This window comes from Columba livia, chromosome 1 (genome assembly GCF_036013475.1).
Source record: "Columba livia isolate bColLiv1 breed racing homer chromosome 1, bColLiv1.pat.W.v2, whole genome shotgun sequence".
Taxonomy (NCBI): Eukaryota; Metazoa; Chordata; class Aves; order Columbiformes; family Columbidae; genus Columba; species Columba livia.
In genome coordinates this window covers 68505640-68531464 of record NC_088602.1, presented here as the reverse complement: position 1 = coordinate 68531464, position 25825 = coordinate 68505640, and the positions used below count along the sequence as shown (strand labels likewise).

Sequence of the window (25825 nt, the reverse complement as noted above, 5' to 3'; positions counted from 1 at the left end):
CTACTTTATGATTTACAGATTTACTATGAAAGAATTTAAGCCTTACTGAAAAAAAAGGTTGCTACTATGATGCTATAGCAAAAGCTGGCTGTTCTGCCTCTTCACAGTATTTGCTTGAGTTATACAGACATAAATCCCCAGTCCCTGGATTTGTCCTGTAACTATAAACATTATCAGTTATTGAGAATTTTATTATAGGTACTTCTGTAATATATTAATTTCAGAGCCCTGGGCATTGATAAAAACATTCAAACTTTATTACTGAATTTGCTGTGAGCTGACACATTGCTTGTTAGGGAGGAAGCTGAGCCTTGCTTTCCCAAACTTGTATTAGGGCTACAGGGCAAAGTTGTGGTGGCAGAGAGGAGCCACACTGGAGCAGTTCTGGAAGAACTGCAGCCCCTGGGAGGGAGCATGTGGTGGGGCAGAGACCAAATGTTGAGGACTGACCACAACCTCCCTTCCTCATGCCCCCTCACCCCTCCCAGGAAAGGGAGAGGTTAGAAGAGTCAGGAGTGAAGTTGGGCCTAGGAAAAAGGGTACTTTGAGTTTTGTCCTTGTTTCACACTATCCAACTCTATTTTAAAATGACACTAAATTAAGTTTAAAATTTGTCAAGTCTGTTTCACCTGTGAGGGTAACTGCTGTTTCTTACCTTGACCCATGTTTTTTTCCATGTTATTTTGTTCCCCTATCCTGTTGAGGGGGGGAAGTGAAAGCAGCTGGGTGGGCATCTAGCAGCCAACCAGGGTTACCCCACCACACCCAGGTGTTAGTTACACAGAGAAAACTACACAACATGCAGAAAGCATGTCCCCCTTAGCTACCCAGCTTGAAGTTAAGCTTGTTTTGTGCTGTGCTAGTGGTGAGTGGCTCAGACCCATTTGTGTAAGTATAGCCAAGAAAACAAAACCCTGAAGCTTTTCAGACATTGCTTTTTAAAAGGTCTGTATAATTTATTATGGAATTTGAACTTTAAGCCATTAAATTACAACAACACATAACTTGACATTCTTACAATTATACATACACAATGGAAAAGACATAGCCCAGTGCTTAATCCAAACAATGCAACCAAGTTAGTACAAGGTTACCATAAAAGACAAGTCAATTGGGACTAGTTGTTGACAGCCTAGTAAGTTCAAATATTTCTCTGCAGTTATATCTGTAGTAGAAGTAACAGGCTTTAGAGTTTTGGATTTAAGCTTCAGACTGACAAAACAACAGAAACTCAAATGATTTTGCTCTTCTGAATTGAGGATACACTCATTTAAAAATGAAGTATCATTACCATGTTTCCAATGGTGAAAAGTAGTTTCAGATCCAATAGAAGTGTGATGGACAATTTCCAGGCAAATGCATTCTTCACACAAACACATGCAATTATAGAGACATTCTACTTTTAAAAACTTTTTCAAATCAAGTTTTGCAATACAGCAGGATATCTGAGGAGAAATCCAGACCCATACTGAACAAAAGAGCCTTCAGCTTTGATTTGTGCATGTTTAATCTACAAATCCAATTCCCAAATCTTCACATATCACCTATGAGAGAAAAAAACACATCCAGTGAAGATCAGGCTCAAGGACAGGAGACATTACAATTTTTACAGCTGTTTTGGTTAAAGAAAAGAAATGCCCCACATTGTCACCACCTTCCATTTCAGGAATTATAATTCACTATGGCCCTATGTAAAGCTGCAATCTCTTCAACTTAGCCAAGGGGAGAGTCTTGCTCTTTTCTCTGCACCCCACCCCCCCATCAATTGCACAGTGAGGATATTCAGTTCCAGGGCTTATCAAAGCACAGCTTTGATAGATTTAATTTCTGCCACTTAAGATGAATTGGTTTATCACATACTTTTAATCTGAATGTAAGACAGAGCAAAGTGAACAGAGCAGAAAAGGAAACCAGAAAGGACCACTCTCTTCTCCTAACAGCAAGCTAGTAAATCCATCCAAGCCCCTGTGGGAAGTCTCACCCAGCCAGGTGGCTGAAGGGAGACAGAGAACGGACTCTTGACAAGTTGCCAACACAATCTGATTCACCTGGCAGCCAACACCAAGAACTCCATTCCCTCCAGGTTAACCCACAGAGATATTGCCCGCTGCCTCTACTAGATTTCAGTTGCACCTCTCTTCATAGAGCTTGAGAGTCAGTACGTTCTTATTAATCTCTGTATCTTCATCCAGCACAGAAACACTGCATTTCAATGCCAAGTGCTGAAAATCAAACCAATGAAAACTACACAAGCAACCTCTCTCAAAAAAAAGCGCAAAAAAACCCCAAACCCCACACCACAACAACCCCCCCATGACACACACACAAAAAAAGGAAAAAAAAAAAAAGTAACCAAAACCCCCAAACACCCACGTAACCATTGCTGCAACATCATCATTTCTGGCTTGATTGGGAGTGCTGAAGGCTCTGTTGAGCACAAGCTTCCAGTTTTACTTAACACTTGGGATGTTGATGTGTAACAAAGGCATTATCTATTACACACTGTGGCAGTAACTGGAGAAGTATAGCACAAAATTCAGAATGCCATTCTTAACCTACTGGTGTATACTTCAAAGTACAGCTGGTATTGCTAACAGTAGTTTTATGTCCAGACTTGCCTAGACAGGAAAAGCCTGCTTTTATAGGACAGCTAAATTATGAGCCCAACCTGTTGTGCCTTATCTGTTACCATCATAACATAAAACCAACACCTTTTGCCCCTGATCAAGCTCATCACAACCAACAAATGCAGATGCTGCCTCTGCCTCAGACATCCCCTGCACCACAGGGCAGAAGAGCCAGGGTAACCATCGCTACACACTTGATGGGCTCCTCTCTGCACATCTGCTACTGCCTAGTCTTAGAGAAAGCTTGGCAAGCCAGGCAGAAAACGAGGACAGCCACTCCTGAACGGAGAAGTGACAGGAAAAAAAGTCTTTGCATGTTCAACAGAGATGCTACAATGTTGCTTCTCTGTGTAAGTTACACCCTCGTACAGGTCAGGAATTCCCAAAGTCTAACAGGCCAGCTTTGGCAGGAATTTATGCCAAATCTATTAAATGAGCATGGATTAAAAGCATTCTCATTGGAGTTAAATTATCCTAAAAACTCCTCTGGCATACCTCCAGAATCCAACCCTAATTACTGGCAACAGGTTACCTGACTACATTCCCTTACTTGGGCAGGGGTGGCAAGGGGAAGGAGTTACTACTTTTTAATCAAACTGCCATAGTGCATGCAAAGAATCTCATCCAAGCATTGCTTAGAGCCAACAAAGCAAGGGTAGTTAATAAAAAAAAAGCCAAATTTTCTAGTTAAATTGGTACTGCAGGTAATTGAACTATTAACATGCATTTAGATCTGAAATGTCTACAGTTCATTTTTTGCTTGCTATCAAGTCTGCAAGCCGAGCCGAGTTTAAACAGTTATTCACCATCACATTTCTTTTCCAATTTGGCATGTGTAGACTTATCTATGAACTAAAATTTCTGAACAATGGGTGGCCTCTAGTTTTAGCTTTAAACACCAGTCTATTTTGACATGTTCATAACTCCTTTTTAAAAATCACTTGAACTTCAAATTTTCTCCCTAACAGTAATACCAGAACAAAGGCATACTGATGAACACAATACTAACAAGATTAACTCTACAACAATAACATCCCCTAGTCCTTCTAGAGATTTCCCCCAACTGATTTATTCAGCATCACCATTGGGGGGCTGTCCACCCTGCTTTAGCTTTAGCTTTGTATAACCATACCACATGAATGCCTCTAGTCAGAAACCCTCTGCCTAATTTCAGCAAAATCTGGCAAAGGGACAGAGGTCTCCGATACAAATTCCTGCATGTTTTATTAAAAATGTGCAGCTAGAAAGAGAGGGAGATGATGGGGAGGGCAGAAGAAGCCCACAGCACATACATCATCAGCTTCCACATTAGTCAGCACACAACCTAAGCACAAGAGGCAGACTAAATAGGCTCCAAATGGTAGGGAAGGGAGTCACAAGGCACCTATCCTGCAAAAACAGTCATAAGGGGGGAAAAAAAGACAAGTTCTGACCTTCATATAAGGTTTTGGTAAATGAAGTGCTAGAAACTAGAAATACCAGTTTGATCCAGCATTGTAGGTCCACTGCAGCAAAATCTGGGAACCTATATTTACCTATAGCTACCTACAGCTGTTTACTCAAAATGATGTATTAAATAAGCTGTAACAGTAGGTCATATATGCTTCACATTTCTAACCTTCTTTTGCTACTCTTCTAAGCTCCATAGATTGTCTCTTTCCTGTACTTCTTATTGTACCACTCTTTTTGCCAATGCATGTCAGCTTTTTGACTGAGGTCAGACTAACGATTCGCTTCGGAGCATTTTTGTCATCGTGCTTCCAAGGAGAGCAAACTGCTTGCCGGAGGCACTGCAATTCGGCCTTTTATTGTCATCATTCCTCAGCAGCACAGCCAGCCTTACGAGACCCAACTACATTGAAGATGAACTATGCGCAAACTAATTCAACTGCCACAACGGCAACTACTTTTGTAAAAGGCTGAAAGCAAACAGGTTTAGTGCCAGCATTAGAAACATACTCCAGGAGCCTTCATACTCAGATACTTCTCTAAAGCAGCAGTATCACTTACATGTCAGATTTGACTAGCTCACTTTTCAGTTTGCAGGTTCTTTAGCTTTTCTTCCAGCTTTCTGCCAGACCTCAGCTTTGATGCTTAAGAACAGCTTTTGGTTTTACAGATATTACATAAAAGCTGAAGGACTTACCACATTTCTCCTCTCCAACATGAATATTGTGCTGCAGGAATCAGCAAGACACAATCCACAGACTGACAAGACTTCTCTTGGTAACGCCTTTTGGTTCCTCCTTGAGCTAGAATTTAAACCCTCTCGACATTTACAACATCAATGTTCAGTTTTGTGTTAGGGAAGAGGGAGAAGACTGAAGATTTTAATATCAAAGAGATAGTTTAAAAGGCAGTTCTGGAAACGTTGCTAAGCTTCTTTTGGAGACATAATGTCTCTCTACATTGTTTGGTTTAGTTGTGGGTTGTTTTTTTATTTGTTCAGTTTTGGAGATGGTTGCTCAGTCATGTTCCATTTTCATGTGCTTCTTGTAAGATAAAGGCATCACAAAAACTTGCACCTGCTGGTGACATCAGAACTACAACCTGACATTTTCCAGTAAACCTAAAAGTGACACTTCTACAGGGAAGAGGCAGATTTTGTTTTTGAAGTAGGCATTAAAATGAGTACTTTGAAGGAAATTTAGAGTGAGACATCTGCTCTGCAAAGTAGAAGTTCAGATTATATTTCCCCAGCTGAAACCTCTAATTTCTGGAACATTCCTTCTAAAATTAAAAAAAGTTATTGCTTCTATTGAAGCTTAATATAAGTTAGAAAAAGAATTGCATATTTTCTTAAGAACATTCCAAATATACATTTTAAAAACAAAATGCATTCTAAAACAAATGTCTAGTCAAAGACATTGTTTTAAGCAACCTGTAGTAACAGCTTCACAAAAGAAAACTGAGGAATGTAGCATATTATTTATAGCATGACAATGCTAAAATCCTAAACAATCCACTTAACACTCTTAATAAGTAGTGTTTTAAATATACATATTTCTTTACAAAACAGTTTAGCAATTCCTTATACCACTTACAGTATATAAATATTTGAATAAGAGGTCATAATGGGAGATGCCAGGGTTTACATTTACTCTCAGATGCTTCAGATTTCTTATGTGTTTTACTATAAGGCACAATACTGCTAATCTAACAGAAAGGAATAAAAGCTAATGGCAAACCCAGTCAGAACTCCTAATGTGGAACATTCAAGAGAAGAATTCCAACATCTCTACGCAAAGGAAAAAACAAAACCAAACTTTGTAGATCCTAAGGAACAGTTTCAATTTGTACGTAACAAGTCAGACAGAATGGGAGCAGTAGCAAGAAGGAATTCAGTAAATTCTTATAAATAGACTAATAAATATGTTTTAGCCTTAATTAGCCCTTTACCTCTATTCTACTGAGTTTAAGACTGAAAGAGGTAACCATTGTGCATATACCTAAATAAGTCTACATGCTCAGCACGTGAAGACCACCCAGCACAACCTTTTACTGCCACATTCAGTATAAAAAGCTAGCAAGGTGAAGAAACCTTTTCTCCTTTTCTCTCAGCATCCACTCTGAGTAGAACACCTTACAAGATCAAGTTAGTATCTGTTACATGTAAGGAAAGTTGCAACTAGTAGCTTTTTCATCAGAAAAAAAAAGGATATGCAACATACTCCTGAATTATTTGATTCTTCAAGGTTAGACTATGTCTTTTCTAAGAATATCCATCTCCAATTACAACAGATCAGAACATTTTAATAGTTGTAGTCTTGTAAGTGTTCTCCATGCATACATACTGAACGTAAATAGTGCATCCAAAGTATTTACCTGTTAGACATTCTATACTGTTCTCACTGCCTAGTCTTCATCTTTGTTACAGCCCTCTAGAACACAACGACATTGTAACAATGCTTACAGAAAAAGGGTTATTGCATCTTTTTTTAGGATGAGACATCCAGAGGAGATTTTATAAAATCCTCCTGTGTACAAAATTCTTAGTTATTAGCCCTTTTGGAACACCAGCTAGAAAAGTTTGAAAGGTAAAATAATTTACATTGTTATTTTTTCCATTAACTAGACAAAAGTCCATACTAATTAAATAAAAAATAATAGTTCTTCAACAGTCTATTGAAGTTCTCTTCCGTGAAGTAGTTCAGTGGGAACTTCCATTAGATAGATGTTCTCCATGCCGGTTACTACTGACATCCACATCTAGAAGCCAGGAATTAGAAGAAAAATTGTTTGTTGATTTACCATTTCAATATATTTCATCTGTTACGTTAATCTAAAATTTCATTTTCATATATACCCAAAGCTCTCAAGACTGTCTGGGTAGGCAACCTTCCTAAGACACTCTTTACATCTATCTTTCCCCCCCGCCCCCTCAAGACCAGTTTTCTCCAGCTCAATAGCATTATCTCAAAATCTACCTGCTTGTGTTTTTTGACCATCAGTAGGAAGTGAGACCACTTGGTCTGGTCCATCCTGCAATTCCAACACTACTAACTTTGCTCAGAGAATGGCTTGTTCTGACAGGATGAATGGCATTAAGGACTTCCAAGCGATAAACTAAATTATTACTTACCAAGTAATGCTGTGGTTTCACCTGCGTCCTCTTTTAAGCTCGTACATTGCAATACAGATTCATTAGTGGAGGAAGCCGACAATTCGCTTACTTCATTTCTGTCATCATCTTGTAAAGCAATACTCAGACTTCCGACTGAAACGCTGCCACTTATTGATTCAGGTATTGGAACTTCAAGTACATCTTCAGGGTCCCCCTTCAAAATTAAATATATTTAACTGACATTTCTTTCTTCTGTTAGGCATCAACATTCCACCATGTTACCACTTTGTGTCCTCACCTTATTGGAAAAAACACTTTTTGCCCATTATCTATGCATTCATGGGTACTGTGTTGAGCAGCATCTACTTTGAGTGTTATTGTCTGACTGCAAAGACACAAAGCCAAGCAAGAGAAAAGCCACTTTACTTTTTCAAAGCCACTCCAAAGCCAAGAGCAGCAACAGCAGGAGCCAAGCCAGCCAAAGTCTTCGCTGAGCAAACCTATCAATCCTTTAAGGAGTTTGCAGAAACCGCTGGTTTTTATCATAGAGTTGGGCAAGCTTAGACTTTTTTTTACTGAGGTGAGCAAACATTTGACATTGGAACAAAACTTCCCTCCTCCTCTAACTCCAGCCTGACATTTAAGTCTGTTCCAAAAATGCAATTATGCTAGCTTATCACTTTGCAGGAACATCTGCAGCACAAAGGAATTTATTTCACCTACTGTATAGCATGAGCTATTTCTGATCCATTCTGAAAGTTAATTAGAAGTCCTACATGCACAACTCTCTTCCTGAAATTAAACAGACTACCTTCATTAAGCCATTGATATACTGACCTTATTTATACGTAAGCAAGTATATTGCAGTCCAAGTAGCTATTCTGTGGGCTTCATAATGAGTATTTTTCCTCTCAAACAATTAGCAAAGGCCCATCTTAAGATCTGAGAAATTCTAAGCTGATTCTTTCTTTATAGCACCAGAGCAGCATATTTTAAAATTTACTGAATTTCAATAAGCTATAGAACTTCTACAATTGAACACAGGTTAAGAAGCAAGTGATGCTATGTGTGTGGGCAGGGGGCATTAATGATTTTGGTTTCCAAACCTTAGGCAGTCAAACAAGCACTGAAACCACAAGATTCAACAATACTAAATCAGTCAGACATGCTGAACTGCAGGGTTTTTTGGTAAGACATACCATAATGGAGAACTGGATCACTGAAGTCTGCTCTTAAAACAAAAGCCAGGTACTAGGACTTAGTACCACCCTTCTACTTTGAGCCTTTAAAATTGTGAAGCATCTGAAGCATTTGTCCTCCATAAAACTGAAGTGAGCCTTCAGCCTCATTGCAGGAGGTTAAGTAGACTGCTATAACAAGGCTGCACATTCCTGTCTGCAGTTAAGGCACTCAGTGAGCACACTGCTAAAGGAAGCTGCCTCGCTCTTCGCACTTTTTTCCCCTCACGTCAGTAAAAAATTCACACAATCGCTGTACAAATGAGATTTGACGACCTGGATCAGGCTGAAAACTAAGCTAGAAAAAAATACTGAATGATTTCCCACATGACCAACTTCAGTAGGACCTGAATGATTGATAAGCAAGACACACTTTCCCTATTCCATTAGAAAAAAGAACTTGGCTTCTGTATTTAATATAATCCCATTCAACCTGCTTTCCAACATTCATTTTGTCTAACAAGCACAGGAGATATTACTCCTCCTGGTTAGGCTTGGTCTATCAGTATCCTCTGCAAAAGCACAAATGCAGGGAATAAAAGTGTTCTGAAGGTTCCAGTATTTCAGCTTTCAGACTGTATACAAAAGGATATTTCCTTCTGCATATAACACAAGTTACATCAACTTCAAGAATTGAAAATGAGCAAAAAGTAACGTGCAAACATAACAATATTAAAGTAATAGCTATTTTACATAACAAAAGGATTGCAGCTCTTGGGTAAAGTTCAACTTAAAACACAGAAGCACCACAATTTGGTGTGTATATATATATATTACATAACAAGAGTACTGTCACCTTTGACAAAAGAAAAAAACTAATTCATGAAAGTCTTCCATTGATCTGTTAAGTCTCTGCAAGAAAATAAGAGAAAAGCTAGTCAAACCACAGACCTAGGCTATGAAAGGAAGGTCCTTGAAACTAAGGAACACCCTTCTTTGCTGAAGATCTCTGTAGATCAGTAGAAGAAAAGAGAGGTACATTCACGCCTATGGCATTTTAGTGGAACTCAACAGTGACTGAGTAACCTACTGCACATGTCTTCATCTCTCTTTTCTGGTGCTGCCAGAAAGAAATGAGAGCACATAATTTTCACTACTTAACCCATTTCTGATGAATGTCTTTAGGAGGGTTCTAAAGTTCACAAAGCTTCCAGATAGAAAAACTGTAATTTCTTCTTTGGAATCACAGTTCTCAACAAGATCAAATATATGCCCTGAATCTACTGAACTATGTTTTTGCAGCTTGGGCAAATTGCCTCACCTCTGCTTCAACTTACTTACTGTCATCAGCTGGAGACAGAAAAAATTGTTTATCATAAGAGTACAAAGGATTCATAAGCTACTCAAACTGTTTAAGCTCTTAACCATAAAATTCCCTTGAATTTCTGGTTCTGAATTACTCCTGCATCTTTGCCCAGCTTCTTCAGTCTCATGAAGTACAAGAGCAACAGTTCTCATTTTGAACAGTTACATGAAGTCTTGCCTCCTGCACTATAATTCTACCTTGAAGATTAAAGTAAGTGTGCAACATACCCAGTATCCCAAAGCTTTGATAACATCTAGTTTACACATTGGACAAGTTCGGTGGTCCAAAAGCCAAGGGTCAATGCATGTTCTATGGAAGACGTGCCTAAAAAAAGAAATGCTCTTTAGAACATACCATGAAAGCCACACACTATTCCTTCAAATGATGTGCAAGTTACTACATTAAAAAATAAACCCATTCCTTTACAACTTTGCATTTAAGTACTGCTTAGTTTACCAGGACAGACATAGTTCTAGAAGCATCATCTTTTATGCTAGTTTTCTGAAATAAGATAAGTTATTAACACAAGAACACCACAGAGATACCAGTTCAACCTTCATACTAAGAAAGCTCTACTCGTATGCTTCTCCAAATTGCTCCTTTTTCCTGCATGGATATCACAGAATAGTTTGGTTTGGAAGGGACCCTCAAAGGTCATCTAGTCCAACCCCTGCAATGAGCAGGGACATCTGCAACTAGATCAGGTTGCTCAGAGCCCCATCCAGCCTGGCCTGGAATGTCTCCAGGGATGGGGAATCTACCATCTCCCTGGGAACCTGAGTCAGTGTTTCATCACCCTCATCGTAAAAAATTCTTTCCTCATGTCCAGCCTGAATCTCCCCCTCTTCTAGTTCAAAACCATCACCGCCTGTCCTATCGCAACAGGCCCTGCTAAAAAGTCTGTCCCCATCTTTTTTTATAGGCCACTTTTAAGCACTGAAAGGCCACAATAAGGTCTCCCTGGAGCCTTCTTTTCTCCAGGCTGAACAACCCCAACTCTCTCAGCCTGTCCTCACAGCAGAGCTGTTCCAGCCCTCTGGTCATTTTGTGGCCTCCTCTGGACCCTCTCCAACAGGTCCATGTCTTTCCATGGTCTCCCAGTGCCCTTCAACATGTGACAGGCCATACAAATGTATGGCACAGCTTCAGCTCTGCCACCAGAGCTGCAGAAGAGCTTTCAGAAAGCTCATCATGTACTTTTTAGGGACAACATGCTAAAGAAGAAGGAACAATTATGGCAACTTACTTGCATGGCAGAATTCGGACAGTGTCTTTCAGTTTATAGTTCTCAATGCACACAGCACAGTTTTCCACATCAACATCTAAACCCTAAAGATGACATGTTTAAATGCATTACATCCATGTCATTACATAACAGGCTTTGTGTAACAGCTTCACAGAATGCATAATGTATAAAATGGTTTAGTAAATAAAAACATCTCCCTCATTTGAAGATTCCACCAAGAGGTGATTTGATCACGTGATACCAAATATTAAAAGCAGGCAAACCTGGATTTTCTAATTAAAATAGCTATACACGGTACCTTAAGTAATTTGTTATGTCTCAGACATTGGCACTGCTCATGGGAGCACAGTAAAATTTCCATTTAAACTAACTATAAACCCAATAAATTTTAAAAGAGGTCATCTCAAGAATTAGATTGTGCGCATTCATCTAACTGATGTTCCCACAGACTTCAAGTGCTTACATACAATGAGATTCTTGGGGCTGCATATTGCAAACCTTCTTCCCCACTGTTTTTTTCAGTTTTCCTACCCCATGCTAGCAGATAGACCTCAATAGCCACAAAAGAACTGAAGTATGCAAATTAGAATGGGTTTTAAAATTTCTCTCCAAGCTCATACCAGGGAAGCAGTCAAACACAGTATTCCCCCACCTCAATTTGTTTCTTTCTAAGGGTTAAATATCAGGTCTTGCTGCCTTCTTGAAGCCATGCTCACTTATAGTTGCAGTGCAAATATGATGGGTATCTCCAGATACAAAAGAAATAATTCAGTGTTAATTGGGTTGCATAAAACAAATATTAGAAGGAGGACAGTGGGCCAACTTCTTCTCTTTCATCCCCCACAAAGTAAATATTTTGTGTTTACTGCTTACTGAAGCACTTCAATTTCATTACTACAAATGCTCAAATGAATTAGTACTGCAAGCAAACTTTCAAGTTCAAGGCAAGTTTACCCCTCCTTTGCATGCTATCAATTTACATAATTAATGCCTTAAATTCTCAAATCAAATTAAGACTTTTAATATAAGCAAAGTTAAAACAAGTATTTATTCTATAACAAATATTTTTTTATTCTGCACAAGAGGCAAAGTCCAAGCATACCATATGCAGCACATACTCAAATGAGTGTCCATTTTACAATAATCCCATAAGCTTCTCAGGAAAGATCTACATGACAGCAAATACACTTTTAAAATATTTGACCTATTTTTAGTTAAATACCTCAACCCCAAATGAAGCGATAATGAAAGACTGTACTGTGTCACAATAAAATAAATACGTTCTTTTAATCATAATGCTGAAAGGAAACATTTAAACACAAAATGCACATTTCCGGAATAGACGGGACCGTATTTCCAGATAAATTTACATTAGTTCATGAAAATACTTCTGCATCATCAAGTTTGCTGATAGTAAGCTGATTCAAATCAAATTAAAGACATTTTACCAAACAGAAAACCACTATTTTAATATAGAGATTTTAATCTAGTCTCATTCTACTTTGCTTAACTAATATACTACTCACAGTTAGAACCAGCATACTACATGACTAAAATTAATAAATAAAATGGGGGAATTTAAGTTAAGGGTATACTGACAGGAAGGAACTACCTACTACCAAAGGTTTGATGAACACAAACATAAAAGCAGTTAACAGCTTCCTTGTGGTTTGCACCACAGGTTTCATCACAACCTTTTTACATCCATTTCTTGCCGTGCTGATGTTAGGCTTTGATACTGCATTACACAAGTTTTGGTTCAATTTCATCTTTCTTGATCTCTGATCTCACCATTCTATGAACAACCCTATGTTCACAGCTTGATATAGATTACTTTTTGATGGAATTTAGGACATAATTAAAAGTAAAAAATATTATTATAAAATGCTACTTAAACATGCTGAATGCATAAGAGAAAGAGAGGCAAGTTCAAAGCCAGGGTTTTTCTTCATTTCAAAACCAATTTACTAAATGAAGGACATATTCTCTGTAGCATGTGACTGAAGTTGAGCAGCTTTCTGTTGAACCACAGCTTTTCAAGTTCTTACTCATAAGTGTCCCTTCTCTTTTTTTTTTATTCGTGAATTAAAAAAACCTAATCCTTGTTTTTCATCTCTGAGCAAATTGGTCCTTACATAAAAACTAACCGAAGACAAATAAGGGTGGGGAAAAATATTTACATAGTAGCAGAGGTCTAGTCAAACTAATTTAGCATCTAGGATCAGAACTGCCTGAAACTGACAAAAATAATGTTTTCTTTTAGAACCTTGGCTTTTTCTTCTTCATTTATTCTAATACAGCTATGAGTTTAGGCCATATTGTGACAAAGCTAACTTTTTGAAAGCTGTTTTAATTTTTGAGAATATTTTAACACATAGAAACATACTTCTAAAAAATTTATGCTTCAAGTAAGTCTATACAGCCCCTTAATGTATTGTATATAAAAAGATGGAACAAGTGTTTCCTTTTTCAAAGCTTTTTAGATTTCTAAGGCCTTCTAATCAATAAAAAGATGGATGTTCCTTTAAGAAAAAAGACAATACATCAGCTGAAAGAACTGTGCAATCAATAGGCCTTAGGAAGTATTTTGCAATCCACTTGTTGATGTTTGCAAGTGCTGATAAGATATCACTGTTCCCTCATCTTTACACTACCAGCTCTGTAGTCCCCTACAACATTCTGTATAGCTAGATACTATTTGCAACAAAATGGCCTTGCATAAGTAGTTCAAATTTGACTCTTCAATTTTAAACTTGGCCTTCTATAAAATGGGCTTAAGACTGTAAGAGTCACACAGCAATTACACTGTGAGAATTTCAGTTTAAATTCTCTAAAGACATTACAACAGTCTGAAAATCATACAGCAACAACTGGAGGCACTGAATTACCTTTTCTCCATGTTTCACAGTATGCAGCTGAAGCTGGCTGATCGCTTTCTCAGTTTCTTTCCTATGTCCCTTGAGTAAAGATGTTAAAAATTAGTACACAAGTCAGTTTTAAGAGTTACATTTCAAAGCTTTTAAATACTTTCCATAGGGATTACTAAATCTTCTGAACTCATTTAAGATCTATCTCTAATTTGTTTACAAAACGCCTCCAGCCAGCAGATGTTGAAGAACAGCAAGTTTTGCATTCTCGGGGCACAGCAGCCAACATTCTCTAGAAGTGCACAGCTCTTACAATGGACATCCGCAGCCTTGTATCGTGACTGCCTGCACTAAGGGCCTTCCCCCAGCGGAAAATTGAGACTGCTGCAGGCTGGAGAGGCAACCAGAGCTGAAACAACAGCTGTAGAACCAGACCTTCTAGTCAGGCAAGCCCATGAGCAAGCACCAGGGTAAGGTCTGCACAAGCTTGAGCAAAGGTGGAATCCTGCCGGGCAGCCCACAGCTGGACCAAAAGGCTGCTCGGAGCTATTAGTGCTCCCCTCGGTTCAGCACTGCCTCCCACATTACACAAAGCTTGCACTGAAAGGACACATTATGCAAAGGAGACAACAAAAAAAGGCTTAACAGACATGAGACACCATACTGGACTTCTATACAGTAACGGTCCTAACTATGCTTAGAGGGGAAGCAAGAAGAGAAAAGCAGGACTGTATTCCAAGAAAACATACTAGCTATTCCTAGAAATTGAGAAACTAAACCCTCCTAATTAACAGATGGACATCTGTCTAGCAGCAGCCCTCACTGATTAAATACCATAAACAAATTAAAAAAAAAAAGTAATGGCAACTTTTCTCTCTAATTATGATTACTGTTTCTTACATTGTTTTACAGATGTACTGTACTGAAAATTGGGATTTATTTTTTTTTGTGTGCTGTTAAAAAGAATTAGTCTGAAAGTTCCCTCAGAAACAGACAAACAACCAGCAACAGCAGTCTCTTCCACCTTCTGTATCAGCTCAGGGTTTTCTGCACAATCCTGTTTCATCTTCAGTAGCAAAGAGGTCTTCCAAAGATTTACTGCTAAACTGATGTTTAGAATAAAACTTAAGAAAACCATCTTCACCTTCACTTCGCAGCTACACAGCAAGTTGTTTTAAAGCATGGCATCCTTAACTCCCTAGTTTTAATCATACTGGAGTCAGTACACCAAGCAAGATAATATTGGGTTAGAAAAGTGGTTTTTTTGTTTCCAAAATTATTTTGAAAACTTCTAATGGTGTATCTTGACCAAGATATTCACATTTTAAAATTTTGCATGGTTTTATAAGTTTGTTTTCAGTGGCTGTTTTAAAAACAGGAGGATTGAAGAAAGTGGTATAACCTTTTAATGCTACAGAACTTCATTTAAGAAGCATTTAAATGACAAGCCCAATGACAAAATACAGTAAGAGTTTGTGGTGCATATTTCTGAGAGACATCACATTCAACCTAAAAAAAAAAAAAACCCAAAACACGCTTTTAAACTACTTATAAAGTATCTGAACTTCCCTTAGCGTAAACTACCCTAAAACCAATGTAACTGGAAGAAGGAACTTTCTTCACATAACTGTTTCAACATAAAACCACACTCCTTTTTCTACAAATATTTCTCAAAACTTTTGTTTTCTTGAAAGTATTCTCAGAATGTAAGTGGTAAGGCTTAAAACTTAGTAAAAAAAAGTCCCTAGGGAACCACCATTTCAAATAGACCACAAGTTTAACCAATATAGAAGTCCCATGTCTCATCCTCAGTCACTGAAAAGAAAAATTAAGTATTTTTCCAAAAGAGTCCTCTAAGTCCCTCTCAGAACTCAGATTCCTGACGGCAAAAGAAAAAATTCCCTTCCCTCCTCCTCCAGAGCTAGAATCTACATGTTCAAACAGAATCCAGGGGAAGTCCACATGATAAGCAGTCATTTGAAACACTTTGTGGTGGTGTTCTGAACAGAAGACTAACAAACAACAACAAAAAACCCAACAAAACACCTGCTTGCAAAGAAAAACAAGTGCAACTTTATTTTTCACTGTTAGTAGAAAACAGTGGTAGAGCTGTTGATGACCATGGAAGGAACTTAACCTATTTGCAAGAGCTGAAAAGCACAGGGAAATGCCATCCCAAGATATTTTAGAAACCCAAATGGTCTACATCTGCAACAACTCCATCTAAGTTGCTCTCTCAAGTACAGGGGTTTGAACCAGATGGCCTCTAGAAGTCACTTCCAACCTAAATTATTCTATGATGAAGTGCTTCCCTCAGAGGGAAGTACTGCAATTCAGCACTCTACAGTGGATTGCCCAGGATTACAAGAGTAGCTTTCATAAAGCTTTAGAACCAAAACTTCTAGACTTAACTACTTATGGGTCTTATTAAGGAAAAAAGAAAAGTCTGGTTAGGGAAGTTAGTACTTTCAGGATTAAAATTACAGAAGAATGACAATCATTTTTAACGTCAAAAGGAAGTTAGGTGACAAATCACACAAGAAGCTCCCTTTACTCAGTTGTTGACAAGTGGCTAAATATATTTCCCACAACCTAATACAGGTACCTAATAATTATAACTAGCCAAACTTGCAATGCCAATTAGCACACTGCTTATTAGCCTCACTAACCATTGCTGAGTAGCATTCACAGATAGTAAAGTAGCAAGAAAGCACAAATCTTCAAGAATAAACAAGCAAAGTTAGGCCACTAAGGAGACAGTAAACACTCTGAAGCATCATCTTCTCCAATTACCTGGTTTCCAAACTGTGACCCCGTGTACAGGAAACGTTGTATATAGTAAAATATGAGCCAAGCGAGTGATATAATCATCACGGTGATGAAGGCGATGGCTACAAACACAACCGACTGACCGCTAATATATTCCTGCACGTGTCGCGTGCCAACAACAATAGTCATTTTTACGGGAATCCCTCTTCGTACTGGCTCCAATATCTCTATTCCTTTTGGATAGCCAACCATTATCACCACTGTATTTCCTGTTCCTGTTGGAGAGGGAAAAAAAAAAAGTCATCACAGTAAGAATTTAGACCTTCTGGCATGATGGTAATTTGGGCCTCTTCTGTTAAGATCAATGAGCAAAGTTGTAGGAAAACCTCTGAGGTTTTTTCAGGCATAGCAGACTTGACATAAAGTTTACCAGTAAATAACCATTTATTTACTTTATGAAACCCTCAAACACAAGATAAGTTTCAACAGACGCATCTCTACTGTTCAAGGTCCTATACTCCTCATTCCACAGTGAGGTGGGATGTGGATGCCATGAAAAAAAAAACAGGCAAGTTACACATATCTCATCACGAAGTTGTTGAAGTTTTAACATGCTACTCAGGAACAGCTGGTCTTTTATGTGTCAGTGTTGGAACTTCAGCTGCAGATGGTGACAGTATGTGAACATCATGAAGAGAGACACATTCAATCAGGTTCAGTCTGAATCCATAGCACAATTACACTGGATACATGAACAAAAAGAGGAAAAAAGATTCAAATATTTATATTTAATTACACTAAACACTGAAATACTGAAAAATTCTTCAACACTAAATATTCAAAATGGAATGAGACTTTATGACAAAGACTTAAAGAAATACTTTGGGATTATTTTGGAAGCACAGAACCAAAGGATTTTCCTATTATATTTGAACTCAAAAGCACTCAATCCTTATGAAAAAGCACCTAATTCCAAAAAAAAAGCCCAAACCTTTAAAAACCATACTTCCACCAAAATGGTAAGATACTGTCAAGACCAACTAGCAAAAGCCAAAGATCCTGTTACTGCAGTTTTACTCGATTGTCTGGAAGCATCTCCACTATTTTCTCAGAAACATCTAACCTAAGTATTAAAAAATAAATTGTAAACAAATGCACTTGTTAAAAACATTTTCACTGGTCTATGCTATTTTTATTTTAATAGCTCTTACTTCATGTGTACCAACACTGCTATATACCCTTGGTAAGTCATGGTTTGTAGCTTACCTTGCACTCCTACCTCTGAGAAAAAGTTAAGCTAACCTTGATGCAGAAAGAAAGCAGAGGAAGAAGAAAGAAGAGTGGGGTTTTCCTAGCTGGAAAGCTGAAGCTGTAATGTCACAGCTACCTTTTTAGATTGACAAGATGACCTACCTAGAACAAAACCTCCCAATGAAGACTTAAAGCCTTTCCTCCCCCTGGCTATGTTAGATTCACTACTGAGGAGCTATGTCAAAAGAAACAGTTGCCTAATTTATAACATTACATCAAGGGGGGTTTTCAAAACTCAGAGCAGCATTCCAGACTCACCCACCTTCTCTGCCTACTTAAGACAAAGTCTTATTTGCCTGAAATATTTAAAACAAACTCCTTTAGTTGAGATTGTTCTGGCTGTGACACCTCATCAACCTGGCCACTCTGCTACCATGCCAAGGGGAATGTGCAGAAGTTTCACTTCTGTACATAGCAGCTTCTCCCTCTGTAAGATGCAGATGGTCAGCTGTGGATGAAACACTAAAGGTTCCAGTTATTTGTGGAATAACTATCCTATTTCAATGCCAGTTATCCTTTTTCAGCTTCACCTTCTGCAAGTATCCCACTTCTGGTCACCTACCATAAGAACCATTATACCCATCTGCCAGATCCAGCCCCAAAAAGAGAGATTTTCCAAATGGGGCTACATTTCTGGAGGTGCTGAGGATGGTGCAGAGAGACAAAGATGCTGCTACTAGGGAAAGGCCCAACTTGCTCCTCCCCTCAGGCACCCCACCAGCACCCACCCAGCTCTCAGTACATGGGTCCATTAGAAGACAGACAGCAGCAAAGCTGAAGACAAAGTGGAAAAATCCACAAGCAACTAAGCTCCACTAATTAGTTCTACTCACCAACAATGTGCTGATCCACATGATACCACAAGTCCAAGCATACTAAGAATTGTTTAATTAATATTATTCTCCTCTCTTAACCAGCATGAAAGCATTACTGGAGAGACTCATGAATCTTGTAGAGAAGAGTGTGTGAAACACTCCTTGCTTTCTGACCCCATACAACCCCACATAGAGTTAACAAGAACAGAACATATGAAGGCAAAAATTTATCTTACATTGCTGAGAGCTGTTATCCACATACCTAAATCAGGAGGTTAGGCCCTATGTCCTTAATCAACTTGAAGAGTTACAAATAACAGGAAGGGATCCTAAGGATGGCTAATGAATGCTACAAGACTGCTAGAAAGATGTGGTTTCATTAAGGCTTAGAGAAGAAAAGTTTTCAAGATTAGAGGCAGTATGGACCTTTCAATCAATAAATGTTTCCTCCTCGGTCCCAAAATCTTGAGTCGGTTTAATCCTGCTATGTAGTTCTCTGCATGATTTCTAACAAAGAAGTATTTTAAAAGCCTACAACAACCAGGAATGCCTTTCTCTGTTTTGTCACTAACACGTCCAACTATCAGCCAGTTACTTCCTTGAAATGAAAGTCAGGATCCTTTTGTGCAATGGCTGCTAGACACTGGGACACCACATTTTAGAACTAACACAAGTATGCCATACATTTTAAATATGTGCCCATTAAAAGCATTTTAACAGTTTTAAAGGCTTGGTGATGAACCTGCCATTAAAAGTCCCTGTAACTAATGGACACAATGGCCTTGAAGGTCACCAGACAGAAGGAAGGGAAAGAAAAAAAAAAACAATTGCAATCCACTATTACAAAAGGAGCAAGAGTGGTCGCAGAGAAGCAGTTGCCCTGAGCAGCCTATAAGACTAAGGGCTTTAACTCATTCCTCACTAATTTTAGACTTCTGTTCTGAAACACATTATTCAAAGACTGAAATGCTGTTGTGTCATTCCATCAGCTTCTTCACAACTCAGAGACCTCAAATCACATTTATAAAGTCCCCTGTGTGTTAAGCACAATCGTACTTTACTCCACAGTCTTTGAGGAGACTTACATTCTGATCAGGATCACCAAGTCCTGGCTTGAGAGCGGATTCAGAGATGGCTGGATGCCCAGTATGAAGTATAAGAGGAAAAACATAGAAACAGAAGACGCTTTTTTCTTTTCCCTGCAATATACCTCTGCCTCCCCCTAATTTCTCGACCAGCACTGACTAAGTCTCCTTAGTCTTCTCTCCACAATACTCAACACCTTGCCACTCCAGACTCCTCTCCAACCCACTCCCAGCTGATATTTACCTACAATATTTATTTTGGTTTTGAAAAGCAATTTGAAGCCTCTGTATCATATTAAGTTCCAAACCACCACCAAAAATTAACAGAGTAAAGATTGTCTGCGAAGTCTATATTCCTGTTCATACTATTCAGATTCAATTACTGAAGTACAACTCCTTGAGTTGTTGGGGTAAAATCAGTATCTTCCACTGGAAAAAACCTCCTCAGCCGCATGTGAAGTTGTTTCACTATTACGTCCCTTGAGGAGAGAAGTCATCTGGCATACTGAACAACCTAATTCAAGCAGAGAGTAAATGCCTGAAAAACATGACACACATCAGTAAAGTCACATTTGAAGAACCTTCTTTTCATTTGCTACTCACTGCACTCATGAAGCCCACAAGGTACCCATGAAAAAATTACTGAACTGCAGAGTATTTGGAATATTCAACCTTTATCAAATGTTTTGACACCAGCTACAGCAAATCCCTTCTCTGCCTAATCAAGTATTTCTTTTTATATTCAAGTTGTATTACATCTAAAACCTCTAAAAAAAGAAAAACCATGTCCACCAATAGCACACACATATCACACACACCAGAAAGTTCAAAGGCCAGGTTTTTCAGAAGAAAGAAAAGATGAAACTTTGAGATCATAAGAGTTACCCATTTAGCACTCTCATGTAATTCAGGCTGCACCTCTCTCAGCCGTAACCATTGTTCCATCTCATCATTTACAGTACCACTAACTGCAACTCCATTAAGTGGACATTCCTCATGCATATAACTCCACTCCTTAGCTGCAGCACTGCAGATTTCCCTGAGTATTTACAGCACTAACAGTAATTCTTCCCTATATTCACAAAGGGCACTGAAAAATATGAACATTTACGTGTTTGAAAGTTTCAACCATGAAACAAAGATTTGTTTCTCCAAGAGACCTAGTGATTCTATTGTGATACATTCTTATATTCCTGCCCCATCCAAAGCATCCTGAAATCCAACTCGCATTTGTGAAGTCAGTATAAATAAAGAAATATGCATTCCTCCATATACACTATACTAAGTCACACTCTCTACATCAGTAAAGCTTTTATTTGCAACATTCTGCCAGTTTAAGAAGAAAAAAATAATTACAACCAGCAGTCAGGAAGCACTTTCTTCATACCACTGATAAATGTAACTATACCAGCAAGTCCAAACCTGAGCATAAGCCCAAAATGGTCTTCCACAGCACAGATATGATAGCAGAAAAGCAAAAAAAGTTTGATAAAATAAGCAAGAAGAGAAAAGGAGGAAGAGATTCTACAAAAGAGCAAATAAGAGCATATGAGAGGCTATGACAGAGCACAGAGCAGAACACGGGAAAAATCCCACAGGGAAGAAAAAAATTTAGTACTGATTGGAGAATACACAGTGCCAGACCCCAAAAGAAACTGAGAGCTGTCAAAGAGGAAAGAATTACTACCCAACAAAGTACCTTAATTGCCACATGGGATCAAAATCAAAGGTGCATCTTACCTAGCATCCCAGCTCCACTTTCACATTAGATTAAGAACACAAGACATAGGTCAGACTGATCTACCTGAGCAAGAAGCAGGCTAAGAGAACTGTAGTCATGCTTCCAACACCCAAGTTGGTGCCACTTGGTATTCCAAGAAGAGATCTGTTTTCCACCCAATATATCAAATGAGCTATGAAGCAACAGGCTCCCTGAGATTTTAAGATCACTATATTAAAGAAAGTAAGTTTGTTTTCTTTAGAAATGCATTATGGTTCTGCTTTAACCAAGTCCTCAGTCTTCCCCTTCCTCACAACGAAGAATAACAGCCTGGGCATTAACAAACTCATTGCACCAGGACCATGTGAAACACACATTTACAGCACTTTTTATGTAGGTTGCTTTGTCTTTGTATCCTCCTCCAAAGACCTTCCAGTTCCACAGAAGTCTCCAAATGCCAGCAGATTTTACAGCAGAGTTCTGAGGTTCCCCCCTGACACTTTAAGCATTTAATGTTGTCATGCTCATAAAAATCCAGCAAGACTCTGCTGTCATAGCCCAAGTACTGACTGCAGCATGAGAACACCTGCATCCTTAACTCGGCAACAATCACAGACCCATCCATAGGTTACAGCTCATCAGCACGCTCAGACAAGCCAAGTCAACATCCTTCTCTAGGCATCAGCTTTCCTACCACATTAGCGAGCACTTAAGAATTAGCTTATGCCCATACCTCTCTCCCATCCCTTACAGACCTGAGCAGGAGAGGATGATGAAGTGATTACAATAAAGCCTTCACAAAAGCTACTTTCAAATACCTACAGCTATGCCTTCAAAGGCACCAGAAGGCATTTTCAAGATACCTGGCATGTTCCCTCAATGCCTGCAGGAAGCAGCCTACCTGTCACCGCTGTAGCCATCCTGCCAGGGGGTGCCATATAAAAAGGTGGCTCTAAACCAAACCATGTCCCCCTCCGGCGCCTCCGGCCGCAGCCTGTGACACAGTTGCCCGCCCCGATGGCCTCGTAGCCTCTTCTCCCGGACACCTGGGCTGCAACTTGGAAGCCAAAGGCTGGTCCCGGGGTTTCTCCAGGGCGGTTTTAACGGAAGCGCGGAAGGGGTAGGGGGGAAACCCCGGCTCTTTGTACCATTTTCACAGGTATTTCAGCCCACTTCCCCTCGCACCACGCAGAGCCGCGCTCCTGCGCCCCCGGGGCGGACCAGCGTTAGACAAAGCCGCCCCCCCAAAACAGGCCCCGTCCCCGCTCACCCAGGTGGAACATGGAGACGGTGCTGTTGCCGAAGCGGGCCTCGTTGTAGATGACCACGGCGGCCGCCCGCTTCCGCGCCGCGTTGGTGACCTTGTCCTTGAAGGTGCAGCCTCCGCGGGCCACCAAGGCGATCCATGGCGGGGGATCACCCTCGGGGAGCCCGCGGCCGCCGGGCGGCAGCGGCACGTCGTAGTCGGTGTCGGCGGCGCAGCCCTCCATGTGGCGAGGCGACGCGCCGCGGGGGATGCCCACCAGGCCCTGGGCGCTCTCCTTGGGCGAGTTGTCCCCGTAGCGGCCGCTCTCCGTGCTGCCCTGCACCGTGCGGTTGCTGAGCGGCTCCACGTAGACCGTGCTCACCCACGCCGTGTACCACTCCAGGGCCCGTGCGCCCTGACACACCGGCGCCCCCAGCGCCACCAGCGCCGCCGCCACCAGCGCCAGCCGGGCGCGACGCACCATGGCCCGGCCGCCGTCGCGACGCGGCCCGCCGGCAGCAGGAGGAGCGGGGACGAGGCCGCTCCGCCGCCTACCGCGCCTCGCTCTGCTCCGCGGCCGCCCTGCGCCGCGCAGGTAACCCCCCAAGCCCGCCGCTACCCGCCCCGGGCGGAGCCCGCCCGCCGCCGCGGCTAATGGCGAGGCAGAGCCGGGCCGCCCCGCCCCGGCACAACGGCTGCGCGCGCGCGGCCACACCCCCGCGGAGGGATGCTCCTCCCCTGGGGAATGCCGGGAGGGGACGGGGCGGGGCGAGCGGCAGTTGCCGCACCACAAGGGACACCCCGCCCCCTTTCGCCGCCGGCCCCGCCCCCGGGACTGCCGCCGTGGGTGCGGGTCAGTGGCGGCCCCACGGGTGCGGGGCTGGTCCGGGGTGTCTGTGGGGGACACAAGCTCAGGGAAGGGGAGCAAGGCGGCCACCTGCGCGGAACCGGTCCCCAAGGGGGGAACACCTCTGCTACGAGGACATGCTGAGAGAGCATGTGAGGAAAGGCTGAGGGAGCTGGGTCTCTTCAGCTTGGAGAAGATTGAGGGGTGACCACATTAATGTTTATAAATATATAAAGGGTGAGTGTCAGGAGGATGGAGCCAGGCTTTTCTTGGTGACAACCAATTATAGGACGAGGGGCAATGGGTACAAACTGGAACACAGGAGGTTCCACTTAAATATGAGAAGAAACTACTTCTTGGTGAGGGTGACAGAACACTGGAACAGGCTGCCCAGGGAGGTTGTGGAGTCTCCTTCTCTGGAGACATTCAAAACCCACCTGGACACCTTCCTGTGTAACCTTATCTGGGTGTTCCTGCTCTGGCAGGGGGATTGGACTAGATGATCTTTTGAGGTCCCTTCCAATCCCTAACATTCTGTGATTCTATGATGTCCCTGCTCATTGCAGGGGGTTGGACTAGATGACCTCTGAAGGTCCCTTCCCACCCAAACTGTTCTGTGATTAACGCAAAGCGCTTCCTGTGCGAGGAGTGTGAGCTTAGCTTTCCCGCACCAACCTCCACACAGGAACCAGCCCTTGGCCTTTACCCTGGCGCTGGGCGGCAGTTTCAAGTGCAGTCCATCAACTTGGCCAGTGACACACCGGGAATTTAAATGAGTCCCTACCACACCCTCCAGGGTACACCTCGTCCTTACTGGGGGGTAGAGTGTGACCTGCTGGAGGGAAGGTGGTGGGAGCGGTGGGAAGAAGCAGGGGGTCAGCAGCAGCCAGGAACAGAGGGAGGTGCAACAGGAATGAAGCCACTCAGATTCTGAGCAAAGGGCAGCTGTGCTGCTGTACAGAGGGGAGCTCACTTCAAGGGGATGAAAAATAGCAAAAGGGTCAGTGCCATGTAAAAAAAAAACTGGAGAAAAATACATTGAAATAAGAGATAAAGGTACTGAATAAACATGATCTTTTAATGGATTTGTTTTCCATTAAATAGAAATATTTTATATTTCCCTCTTCTTAAATAAACACATTTAAATTCTTACCTGTTTTTTCATACAAGGCATCTGTACCTTTCTCCAGCTTCTGAAATTGTCTCATAAGCTGGTTTTGCTTCAGAAGTCAACAGTTGTGTGCTCGTACATTGTCACCTATGTCATCAAACGATGTTGTCCAACTTAGGTAATATCCTTTTCTTCCTAATCACAATTATACGTTGTGGCTGCTGACGCACACGGGGGTCTAGTGGAGCCTGGAATAGTTTGCGCAGAAGGTGAACTGCCCTACTCTGTGCCAGCTCCAAGGCCGATATGTTCCCATTTCTGTTCCAGAGTCAGTGTTTAAATAAATAAATAAATGCACAACACACAAGTAAATAAATAAATGATCTTACTTCAAACTCGACGTATTCTTTCAAGTAGCTTTTTAGCATTCTCCCAAAATATTCCACAGTGTAAAGACTTGAGCATTGTGAGAACAAGATTAAAGTTGCAAAATCAAGAAGACAGCCAAGACTGAGCAGACAAAGGCATGTGGAAGGGGCTGTGGGGAAGGAATTTGAATACAAGGGAAGAACACAGAAAAACTAGAGTTAAAGAAGAAAAAATTAGGAAAAAGAGGGTAAGGGAACAGAAGAGCAGGAGAATGTTAGATGGGAGGTGGCACAGGGAGGCGATGGGAGAGGCAGATAAAGAATGAGCCGTGTTGAAGGATGGTGACAGACAATTCAGAAGGAGCACGAATTCAGTGTTTGGCAAAAAGCAGATCAAAAAAAGTGACAGTACCTTAGCGAGTCCAAAACTTTTGTTCAAATGAGATTTTTTTTGGTTAAAAAAGTGAAACACACTTAGTGTAATCAGAATAGACATCAATCCGGAAATGGGATAAAAGTAAAAAGAGCTGGTACAAAGGAAAAGAACAGCTGCAGGAAATGTTCTTTTAAGAATATGGAGTCACTGGAAATAGGAAACTGATGTTGAGTGTGATTTGCACCGGTTAGGAAACTGTTGTCACGGTCCTCACAGCGACTGCAATCCAACCAGTGGCAAGACAAAGACAGTACAGTGTAAATAGGAAA

At 40.8% G+C, this 25825-nt stretch overlaps 1 protein-coding gene and 1 non-coding gene across 2 annotated transcripts; both read right to left on the bottom strand.

Annotated features, from left to right (window-relative positions):
- Window positions 1-931: 931 nt before the first annotated feature.
- On the bottom strand, window positions 932-23380 carry RNF149 (ring finger protein 149). The gene is made up of 8 exons (XM_005504666.3): window positions 22819-23380; window positions 16642-16892; window positions 13870-13938; window positions 10982-11064; window positions 9963-10059; window positions 7210-7405; window positions 4774-6836; window positions 932-1544 (listed from the first exon to the last, which is right to left on the bottom strand). The coding sequence occupies exons 1-7, from the start codon at window positions 23276-23278 to the stop codon at window positions 6778-6780; spliced, it is 1215 nt and encodes a 404-aa protein (XP_005504723.2). The 5' UTR covers window positions 23279-23380; the 3' UTR covers window positions 932-1544; window positions 4774-6777.
- LOC135578376 (small nucleolar RNA SNORD89) lies at window positions 4338-4453 on the bottom strand. Its single transcript, XR_010469890.1, has one exon. It is a non-coding gene; the product is annotated as a small nucleolar RNA SNORD89 (small nucleolar RNA).
- Window positions 23381-25825: the final 2445 nt, after the last annotated feature.

Excerpts from the sequence above, each read along its gene's own strand:
- RNF149 (XM_005504666.3), bottom strand. The coding sequence starts at position 23,278 with ATGGTGCGTCGCGCCCGGCTGGCGCTGGTGGCGGCGGCGCTGGTGGCG. Across the intron at positions 11,065-13,869 it reads CTGTGAAACATGGAGAAAAG|GGTTTAGATGTTGATGTGGA; the intron begins GTAATTCAGTGC and ends TGTCATCTTTAG. Across the intron at positions 7,406-9,962 it reads TCAAAGCTTTGGGATACTGG|GGGGACCCTGAAGATGTACT; the intron begins GTATGTTGCACA and ends TTAATTTTGAAG.